Consider the following 11322-nt stretch of genomic DNA (forward strand, 5'->3'; position numbering starts at 1 on the left):
TTTGGAGGAAGAAAACACTGTGTTTAAAAAGCTCATCTTAGATGTTAAATGAAAATGGTTAATGAGTTTTCATAATAAAATGTAGGGGAAAAACAGTAGCAGGTAAGCAATGGTGCTCTTCACACATACGAGCGCTAGACCGGCAGAATGAAATGCGGAGAATTAAAGGACCATTAGCTGCCCAAAGCGAACGGGCTTCACATTTTAAATCCTAGATTAGGTTAATACATGAAATGGTCAATATTCTACAACTTTTAAGTCACAAAAAAAGCCAATTTTACGTGGTTCTAACTAATATATGAAAAGGTGTAAGTCCTTAAAAGTAGATGCACCATGGCAATGTGTATTTTTGAAGGTTTGGCAACATACACACGCTTCGAGTTTTACCAAAAGCAGAAAACCCAGGCGGCTTGTCACAGAAGGCCGTCGGAGGCCGCCATGCTGGTGACACGCCCTCCTGGGGCAGATGGAACCAACGGGGCGATCCCTCCGCTACCCCAAGTGACGAGGGAAACGAAGCGGGTTAGCGCAGGTGAGGCGCCCTGGGACTTCGGGACGATGGCACGATCGGCAAAGATGAACCGACGGAGCCAGATGCAGCTACGGGCTTCCGCCAGGCCGGCACGGAAAAGCGGTCAGCTAGAGCATAACGGCCACTGTTCTCCCCTAAACCAGGCCCCAACAACTGGAAAACTAGGGGTGCCCATGAATCTTCGCCTTCGAAGCCACCCTTCGAAGCCCCTGAAGTGCCCTGAGCCCTCGCTCAGACTCGGAGGGGCCGCTTTGGCTCTGAGTCCAGGAGGGAGTGATGGCCACACTTGCTGGCTCCTGGGAAGTGCGGGAAAAGCCGCGGGCTCAACCCCGCTCCCCGGATGCATCGGAGCAGAGTGGCAGAGAGGGAACAACCGTTTCCCACCTCCCTCGGCTTCCCTGAGCCGCGTGTGTGCATCGCAGACGTGGCTCAGAAAGAACCGGCCCCTTCGCCCGCCTGGGCCAACACGGCCCGTCCCTCTGGGCGCTGTGTTTTCATTCAGAAGCAATTCCAGACCTTTCCTCAGGTTTTTTCCCCTAGTATTTCCATCCGCAAACAATTACCTGACAAGGTTCCACAGGCGTGGGGTAGATGGCACTGCACGGTCTCTCTCTTGGGGACAGGCAAGAGTTTTCTCTGGAATGTTTGTGTTTGTCGGACAACAGAGGAGAAGCTGGGAAGAGAAGGAAAGGTCACCGTCCCCGGGGAGGTGGTGGCGTGGGACCTGCCTGCAGGGTGGTGGCCGGCAGCATGCTAGGACACTGAAGCCACCGCTGCTGGGGCCGGAAGGCTCCCTGGGCGCCTCGGCGCGACACCACGCCCTGGCACTGACCTCTGGCACTGGACGGAGCAGAACTTGTCACGTTGGGCGAGGCAGAGTGGGTGGAGCTCAAGCTGGAGGTAGATGGACTTGGCTGGAAGCACACAGAGCTGTTATCGCACACTGTTTAGAGGCTTCACCACGGACATATTTGAAACAAAATCACGGACGTTTTCTTTTTCTAAATTATTCCCCTCTCCCCCCAAAAAACATTTAGAAACATAGAAAAATCTCACTAAACTCAAACTGATAAGAAGGCCTGTCTGGATTAATCAAGAATCTGTGATTTTGACTCCTGCCAAAGCCACACGGCCGTGCCCGTTTCGGCCGCCTCCTGTGACTCAGTGCCAGGCAGCAGGCCCCCCGACGGACAAGCGGCAGGGCTCCCAGCCTGGGGCGCTGGGCGAGCAGGGGGTGCTGCCAACAGGCAGAGACGTGCTTCTCATTTTCCCCAAAAACGTGGTTAAAGCATGTATTTGCAACACGTTTAAAGCATGAACAGACAGCAAATGACAGGGGCCTTTGTCAAAGGTCATGGTGAGGACAATTGAGCTCAGTGCTACCTAATTAGCATAACTGCCCTATTAGCAACGTCTACGTAAAGTTTCTGCTGCAAGACTGACTCTAAAATCCCTAAAATCTATCTTTCTCCATAAAAATCTTTTTATTGCAGAAATTTTCTGACCTGCACGTAAGTAGGGAGATTTCATAACGGATCCCTAAGCCATGTGTCCTGAAGGAAAGAAGCCACCTAGAAGTGCTACGTGGCAGCGGGGAGGAGCGGGCCCCAGCATCCCCGCCTGAAGCACCAGCACGTGTCCCCTAACCCCGCATGGCCCGCCGGCCTCTTCCGTCTCCCGCTCACGCCTTCTGAGACTGGACGGGGCCGTTCTGAATCACCGTTAGGGGCTGATCAGCGTTTCAAGGTTTGTCCTCAAGTCACGTTCCTGCTCATAGGGTCTGCCCGTCAGCGAACGGACACTCACGACTGACACAGAAAAGGCGTAAACACGACCCGACAAAAAGCCAGTGAGTACCTGCATGTTAAAGACTTCGTCAGAGCTTTCTGACTGCCCTGTGATATTGCTTACTTCGGCAGAGGCCTGCGAGGACAGCGACGAGGACGAGTAGCGGTTGACAGCTGGGTAACTTAACGGGCTGTTTTGGGGGGTGGGAAAAACGCTCGTTAACTTGGTCTCGGAGTTGCACTTTATCACACGCTGGCTTGGTATAAAACCAAAGGGGAAAAATTATCCATCCCGTTTGGTTGTCTCCTGTTTGCCTCGATATAATCGAATGTTTGAGTTTATTTATTCGTCATGCTGCAGCAGTGGCAGATGTCTGCAGCTGCCTCGCGGGGTAACTATTTCATTAAGAAACAGCGGATTTGACAAAACTGTGCCATAAAGGACGAGGGACCGTTCCAGATCAGCTTGTGGGGATGCCGACGTGTACGATCATTAAGATTACGACTTACCTGCGCCTAGGAATTGCCCGGGCACCATCTGGGCTCACGGAAGGAGGTGCCGAGTTCCTGCACACACGAGGGCTTCCGTTAGAAAAATGGACCGGGCTGGCTTGCATGTACGCGGAGAAGTCCTACAGACGTGATGAAGAAAAGACTTTAGAAGAGCGATCTCATGGACCAGATCGCACCGTCGACGCGCGCTCTGTCGCGACGTCCGCTCAGAGCGAGTGTCGGTACGACTGTGCTTTTGCTTTTTTGTTTTCTTAAAAGCTGAGCGTGGCAAAAAGAAGGTAATGCAATTTTAGTATTTGAGGGCTCTCTGGGAAAACGGTGCAGTTTGGTAGAAAAACCAAAAGATGTCACTGTTGAACACTTCATCATCTAACAGACAGCAAATGACAGGGGCCTGTGTGTCCCCGCCGGGGACACTGTGGACGCACCTGTATCCCCAAGCTTGACTTCATCACAAAGAACTGGTCGACCAACTTTTTGTGAAGGGGTCTCATATCTTGAGGTACAAACTTCTCATGCACGGCCAAACCAAATTCCAAAATCTGTGCCTTGATGATAATGAAAAGAAAAAAATCCAAATCAGTGTGTAAGGCCACTAAGTGGCTGCCAGGGGCCAGGCACTGTCCCCACGCACTTGGAGAATCCTCTCAATCTGATGCGATGGAGACAATCCTTAATTCACAGCTGAGGGCTTTCAGGATCAGAGAAATCCTCCGCACGGTAAAACGTAAACGGGGATTTGAACTCGGGGCTCTCTAGTTCCACAGGCTTGATTTCCCTACGACCCCGAGTTCCTTTTCCGGGTATTCCATAGATGCAGTAATAACCCTTCTGAGCGGTGATGTGTCTGGTGCTCTGGCCCCCTCCCCCGCCCCCCAGGGGGGTCAGGGCTGGTGTTCCTAAGGTCTCTTTTCTGGGCGGCCCCCGCTTTTCCGCGGTACTGTTCTCTCTTCCATCAGGTTCTTCTGTGCCCATCCCTCCCTCCCCCAGATTTTCACAATCTGTCAGGAGAAAGTAAAAAATGAACGAGAATTCTATAATATGAATTGCTATGTGTCTTGTTTTTGTTAAAAAACATGATTCCCGTTCACTTACTATAATGCGGCAAAGCATCACTCCTACTTTAAAACGAGGTCCTGCTCTGAGGACTCAGAGGAAAGAAACATTCACGTGTCCTGGTTCAACTGTCAGCTGCGCTTGACTCCTTTGAGTGGAGCAGCTCTTTTTCATTTTAAAAAGTGCCCCACGCGGGTGTGGTCAAAGGACTGAACTCCGCAGGCTGGACGGAACCAGATCACACATTAGCATGACATCCCATGAGGACGATACTGAAGCGCGGGTGATCGGGACTGGCTCTAGGGGCTCAGAGCGTCCAGCACCTGCCCTAAGGAGACAGAACCGTGGCCACGCCCACTGACCACCAGCTCATCTGCGTAGAGATAAAACTGCCTTGCAATGAACATCAGGGACACCGTCAAGGGAACAGCTCGAGGGGAGTGTGTGTCTGAGGCCTGAAGGGAGACTGTTCCCCGTGACAAAGGGGTGAGGGGTGGAGGACGGGGCCTAAGCACAGCAGCCCTCAGTCTTCTCCGTTTTAAACACTATTAGGTGATGTCCCTTTTGTCCCGATAAAGTTGCAGGTTGGGCCCCCTGGATATTTACTGGGGCACACCCCTGGGATCACGGTCCGAGGGCGGAGGGGCAGACGCGGGACTCACAAAGGTAGCCGAGCTGCAGGATGGTCCTGTTGCCTCTGCCGACACCAGGGGCTCCGGACCTGAGAGTCCGTGAGTCCGGTGCCTGCTGGGCCCGGGTGGCTTCACATCTCCTCCTCAGTCACTGGATGTGGGCCACCCGGGAAGGACCGCAGGGGACAGCACAACTCCATGTCTACAGGACGGTTCTCGGAACCACCTCGGAGGTCCCGAGGGGACAGTGCCCTCTCTAGCCCAAGTCCCACAGAGATGATGCGGCTCACCCAAGGTCGCACGCAGTCAGTGGAACTGCCAGTCCCAGGATAGAGACCTCACGTTTCCTGAGCCGTGGCTCGGGCCCCACACATATTACCAGCCAGGATGTGAGGGACACGAAGGGTCCCTGATTTTGGTTTTCCTAAGAGCTTCCTGGCCCTTTTCATGTTAATTCTGGGGAAAGATTCAGTCACGCTGGGTACAGCAGTTGGCGCCTGGGGTGAGGCAAGCTACTCACAGGACACTGCCAGGTTAAGTACGGATTCCCCAAAATCAACAAAGGTGGAATCGGACCTGTCCATAAGGCTCAGAACTGGGGTACCCAAAGCGCTGAGGCCCAGCACCTACCTCGCCCCCGGCACACGGAGAACGCGCCTTACCCTCGACTTCCTCGCGGGCCAGTTGCAAATAACTCCTTTCCCTTTTCCAGAAGCTGGAAGACTGAGTCTCTTCCGGCCAAGGCCCTTGTCAGAGCCACTTCCCTCCCCCCAGGCCTGCCCCCCGTATGAAGGTCTGTGGACTAGGCCTACAGAGCATAAAATAGACTAAAACCAGATCCAACCTCGTTTTCTCATCAAAAAGGACCTCCTTTACTTGGTTAATAATTTGGTATTATCAAGTGGGACGAGATGCTCTTGCCATATTGTATTATACGTATTCCATTTTTTGTGGGTATAAATGTCTTCATTTCTTAGCCCAGCCTTCCAATCATCAGGTCGCCTACCTCAAAGCCATTTTCAGGCCGGGAGCTGTCAACGCGGACACACAGATGACTCACTCCAGTTCTTTGTACTTGAGGGAATCAAATAAAAATAACCTACACTTCTTTGGAGTAGAAAATGATAAAGTTTTATCTAGTTTTGTCCACATCATGTCACCTATCGGCTTAGTCTGCAAAACATGATGTGGCTTTAAAGAAAAATCTGTCCAGTTCCTTATTATAACATTTATGTAAGAATCTTATTAATTCATTCATCTAGTCACTTATTTTGAGTTGAACTGAACTTATTTGAGCCTCAAATTTTGAGTGAAAAACCAGTAGTAAGCCTATAGCAAGTCTTTAAGAAGAGAACATTTAAAGAATGTTTCATGACATTCCATGAAGTTGTTTGTTATAAAGAGCTATCCGCTGTTAAATTTATTTTTGCATCAGAGTGGGAAGAAAAAGCAGAAATTCCCAAGAAGAAATCCAGGTGAGTCTAGAGCGTCCGGCTGCCAGCTTCGGTCAACGCGCCGACCTGGCACGCACGCACCTGCACCGGAGGGGGCGCCACGCACCTGCACCAGAGGGCGCCGCCCCCCTGCAGCTTACCTGCTCCAGCATCAGTTCCCTTAACCGTGCGATCTTCTCGCCGTCTTCGGGGTGGCTTAAGATATATTCTTTGACAAAGAATGCCTAGGAAGGGAAGCAATCATCGGTTTACTTCGGGAGAGCTCCAGAGGGAACGAAAGACACAGCTGGTGTCTGCAAAGACCCGGCATTTTTAAAGAAATGGTACCACTGCAACCAGAGGCCGTGACTCCCAGGGCGGGGGCCGGGCAGAGTGGGCAGAGAAGGGAAGCGGGGTTCGAGGACGAGCAGAGACTGCACAGTCAGTATCTCTGGGAAACAAACAAGCAAACGGCAAACCCGAGAGGATAAGCTTCGTGGCATTACATCTCGAAATGAACGAACTGCCTTAACTTTCCGTCTGCCCACGATGACGGCCTTCCCAAGCTGCTGTGCCTTCCCGTGTAGAACTTGGGGCAGATACAAAGTCCGCTTAAGGCACCTTCTAAACAAGATCAGACTTTCCTGTGCCCATGAACCTCTTTGCTCAGGGAAATCATTTTAGGTAGATATTTGTTAAATGGTCCTAATACCCTCACTACTTTTATTCATCTAAGAAAACACACACACCCTCAAAATATCACTGGGAAATGGAGTGAGTATACATCATAAATACTACATGTTTGCTCTATTTAACAAAGAACTCTGTGTCCCCTATGCCCCACGTGAGCACGCTGATGCGATTTCTTAGGGTTTCAGAGGGCCCGCACCTCTGAAAACTTTTAAACGACAACACCCGGTCCTCACCTCTTGATACCTGGACACTCCACCGTTCACCGCAGCATCTATGACCCCGTTCAGGCACATGGTCAGGGGGTTAATATTCTGCATCTGTCTGGTCTGACACTGACCAGCCAGGCTCTTCAGCTGCTGATTCTTATTTTCCAACACTTCAATTGCATTTTCCAGAGGACTCATTTCCATCTGAGAAGCAAACGAGCACAAATATATATTAGATTTTAAGATACACAAGAAGACAAAGTAGATTATCTATGTTCTGAATTATCTGTGCCCCACCCCACCCCGGCTCCCATCGATATTTCTACCAGGAGCCATCTGGTAGAACAGGCAAGGATGTCGAAGGCGGACAACAGTTCCACAGTAAGATCTAGAAAGGGAAGGTAATGATACTCGTTGGTTGAATTATGGTTTGAATCGTCAGCAAACATGAATTACACATTAGCACAACAACAATCAATTTAATCCTTAAAAGAAAGTCCAAGCATCTCATGTCTTTTATACCTTGTTTTTTTCTTTGAAGAGCTAAATATTCACGGGCCCTGAACACGATCATCACTTTTCTAGATGCTTCCTGAATGCAAAGCACCACGGGTGACACACAGATACATTTTCAGATCCTCTGAGCTCAGGGAGCTTCCAGCCCAGTTGGGAAGATGGGACCTTCACCCATATGGACCACACATGGGTACATAACAGCACCATAAGGTGCTACAGGATGCTACACAGTGGGAGTTATAGAAAATATGACAATCGTATATGCCACAGGATCTCTTTTGGAAGGAGAGCCAAACAGAATCACAATGGCTTAAAGATTCTGGGTTGCACGGGAGACCTAAACTGAAAACGATGAACGTGTTCTTCAAGCGCATAGCATTTGTGGAGGTTATTGTCACTGGTATTCTCTTTGAAGAGAAGATCTGTCAAGCTCTCAGCTGTAAAGTAATTCAAGTTCACAATAAACACATGTATATATTGGTTCTTTCAGTTAAGGAGACAAATTAAGAGTTTTTAAAGGTCGCTTAGGTCATCTTACACCAGCACTGAAAAGCGCTAGAATAATTTGGCTATGTCGAAATTAAGAATGTACATTCATCAAAAGGTACTATAAAGAGAAGGGAAGATAAACCAGAAAGTAGAAGATATTTGTAACATGTGAAGCCAGCAAAAAGCCTCAATCCAGAATGTATAAGAACTCTCACTAACCAAAGAGAAACAGACAAAGAACCCAATAAAAAATGGGCAAAAGATGGAAAAGCCACAGTACAAAGGAAGAAATCCAAATGGCCAGTAAACGTGTGAAAAAGTGCTGACCCTCATTTGTGACCAAAGAAGTGACAAATAATACCACAGGCCTACATGACCCCTCCGCCCCCAACGGCAACAATAACTATGACAACGCGGAGGGGAGCGAGGGCATGAGCGGCGGCATCTCTCAGCTCCCGCTGCTGGGAGTTCAGATGGGCGCCATCGCTCTGGAAAACAGTCTGGCATCCTAAACTAAGGTCGAAGACACACTTTATGATCCTGCCATTGCACTCCTGTGCATACACCTGAGGAAAGTGGAGATGTGTGTACATGAGTGTAAGGAAACGTACAAAAATGTTCACAGCTGTCTCCCGAATCCACACGTCCGTCGATCATTAAATGCATGAACATATCGTGGTACGGTCACACGATGGGATAGTATACTGCAATGAAAACAAACTTCAGTCGCATGTGCTAGCGTGGACCAGTGTTATAAATGATACTGAGTCACGGAAGCAAGGTGCAACAGAACATGAACAGTATGACACTTATACCAAGTGCAAAACCGGACTAAACTAAATGGACTCGTTTTAGAGAGGCAGATGTCGGCGATGAACTTAGCGACGGAACGGAGGCCGGAAAGGCGAGGATGCCGGCGACCTCTGAGGGGGTTGTCATCGGGAAGGGTGCAGGGAGGGCCACTCGGGTGCCCCCAGCAATGCTCTGTTTCTTTACCTGAGTGGTGGGAAATGGGTATTGACTTTCCAATTATCTATGACATCACGCTTTTGTTTTATAATCACGGAAGCTAAATCATACAGAAAAAGTCTGAGAGCTCTGATTAACTGAAAGTTGAAAAGTAAACAAAACATCTTAGAAACAAAGCAGAGATGCGGTTGCCAGGGCAAAGGGGTCGCTGTTCCGTGGGTACAGCGCTTCGGTTTTGCACAGTGAAAACGGTCTGCTGTATGTGTCACAATTTCCACGTGACGACAATGTGCTAGACACTTAAAAACGATTAAGATGGAAAATTTTCTGTTTTTGACCCCAGTTAAAATTCATGCTCATGTTTATAAACTCACATGCTAGTAACATGAAAGAAATTAAGGTAAATCAAAACACAATAAACAGGCAAAAGATAACAGCTTGTGAAAATATTTCCAACATATATTCCAGACAAATGATCGACATTTCTCAGATACTGAAGGAAACTAAAGGATCTGACCAGTGCATTCACAAGAGAAACGGAAAGAGTAGACAAAGATGAGAAAACATGTCACCTTTACTAGCATTCAACAAATACTTCCCCAAATCAACCCCACTATGATCATTTTTGGTCTGTTATTTGGAAAGACTAAAAATAACATGGAGAGGATGCTGGGAAAACAGGTATTTCCAAGAACCGTTATCCCCTCAAGATGGGACATAAATCGATACATGCCACTGCTGATCCGTGAATCAAAGGTTAAATTGTGGACTCTTTGACAGATCAATTCACTTCTAGGGAAATCATTCTAAGGAAGTGTGCAAAGAATATGTAAAAGCTGTTCATCAAGGAATTATTTTCCTCCAGCCCCCAAATTACGAACTTTTAATACTGTTTATCGCTAAAAAGAATCAGGAATCATTGGAGAAATGGCTGCTTCCAAGTCTGGGGCAGGAGATGTATAAGTGAGCCTGGACTACCCAGTCATACCAGTAAGCAAGGCGGGCAGCTGGGAGGACAGCTATAAGGCGCCTGGCCCATGATCTATTCACTCCCTCTGCTGAAAGAATGTCCTTGGGGAACCGAAAGGCAGGCAGGTGACCAGGACTTCTCTCCTTGTCAGTTGAACCTTCAAGTAAATAGACGAAAACTAACTGCTGGGAGGAAGAGACGGTGTCTACGGAAAGCCCAAGGGGGAGTCCCCAGCTAAAGGATTTCTTATGGTAAATAAACCCAGAGCCCACTAGGCACGAGTCCCTGGAGATTGTCCCAGAGAAGTGTCACAACTCTCTGGAGTATAAATCGGAACGTTTCATAATTTAAATGTCATAATTTAATTATACTCCCTGTATGAGGAACGCTGTGAACTCCACTTAGGGATGCTCATTGATCATTCTGAATTACCGATGTGGGAAAGAGGGACCTGGAGGGCAAGGCTCCAGGTGTCAGGTGTCTCCCTACTTCATCCGAGACTCTTGATGCCTTAACATTTGTGGACAAAAAGGGGCGTTGTCATTAATCAACCAAAGTCACCTCACAGGGTGATCTGAACCACTTTCCTAACTGGGCAGGTCGTGGTGGGTGGTCACGCCCCAGGCCTGTAACTTCTTTAGCAAAAGGTTGATCTTTGCCTCCAGCCAGCCCCGTCCATTGTTTCTGCGCATCTGGGTTAACACGCCTGGGAAATGCCTCTTTGCAGACTCCTCAGCAGCTGTAACCGCCCTCGGGAGAGCACAGCATCGCGTTGACTCTCCTGTGACGCATCCCCTGCCTGGCTCTCTCCCTCCTTCACGTCATCTTCCCTATGTCCCCTCCTTCCTTCCGAATGCATAAAAGCCACTGAGACTGTCATTCTCCCAAGCACTTTTCTCCATCTGGTTTCCAGGCGTGTCCTCTGTTCGGCTCAGATAAACTCTTAATAAAAATTTTCTACAGGTTTGGATGTTCTTAGGTCGACAAGGTCCCAGCAAAGCTTGATGCTGACTCCTGCCTCTGACTGGACAATCGAGTCCTGCCTGTCAGCTCAGAAACAAAGACAAAAATCCCTCTGGTCACTTTAGTAGAGTGTTAGGGAACCAGATTATTATGTTGAAAACTGGTTAATAAAGAGAAGGAATAAAGCATTATCCCTCCTGTCCTGTCTTGGGGTAATCAAATAGTTGATGAGGCTGCATTTCTCTTCACAGAAGTATTCCAGTGAATAGACACAGAAGGAGTCAGAAAATATCACCATTTTGTAACCCCAACTAGATTAATACATTGGGGCGATGACACAGCCTATGAAAGCCTTGCAAAAACAAACAAAACCCCCACAAAACCCCAAACAAAAATAAAAGCAAAATAACATCAAGCCTTTAGAGATAACTGCCAATTTGCAAAAAAAATATAGGGACAAAGGAATAAATTATCCCACTGGTGCACAGTCTGCAAAATCCAGAGTTAAGGAAACGTTTCAGGATAAACAACCTGCCCGGTCTCTTCAACAGCAACCATCAAAA

General features: G+C 48.5%; 1 protein-coding gene across 1 annotated transcript in view; it reads right to left on the reverse strand.

The window, feature by feature from the left end:
• Positions 1-11322, reverse strand: part of DOCK4 (dedicator of cytokinesis 4) — a 194114-nt gene that overhangs the window by 9654 nt on the left and 173138 nt on the right. Inside the window, exons 40-46 of the mRNA XM_025046816.1 lie at positions 6880-7056; positions 6115-6198; positions 3261-3380; positions 2830-2951; positions 2390-2510; positions 1365-1446; positions 1096-1205 (exon numbers count right to left, since the gene is read on the reverse strand). Coding sequence (XP_024902584.1) covers positions 1096-1205; positions 1365-1446; positions 2390-2510; positions 2830-2951; positions 3261-3380; positions 6115-6198; positions 6880-7056 — 816 coding nt within the window. The remainder of the gene's footprint in view (positions 1-1095; positions 1206-1364; positions 1447-2389; positions 2511-2829; positions 2952-3260; positions 3381-6114; positions 6199-6879; positions 7057-11322) is intronic.

This window comes from Pteropus alecto, unplaced genomic scaffold (genome assembly GCF_000325575.1).
Source record: "Pteropus alecto unplaced genomic scaffold, ASM32557v1 scaffold21, whole genome shotgun sequence".
Taxonomy (NCBI): Eukaryota; Metazoa; Chordata; class Mammalia; order Chiroptera; family Pteropodidae; genus Pteropus; species Pteropus alecto.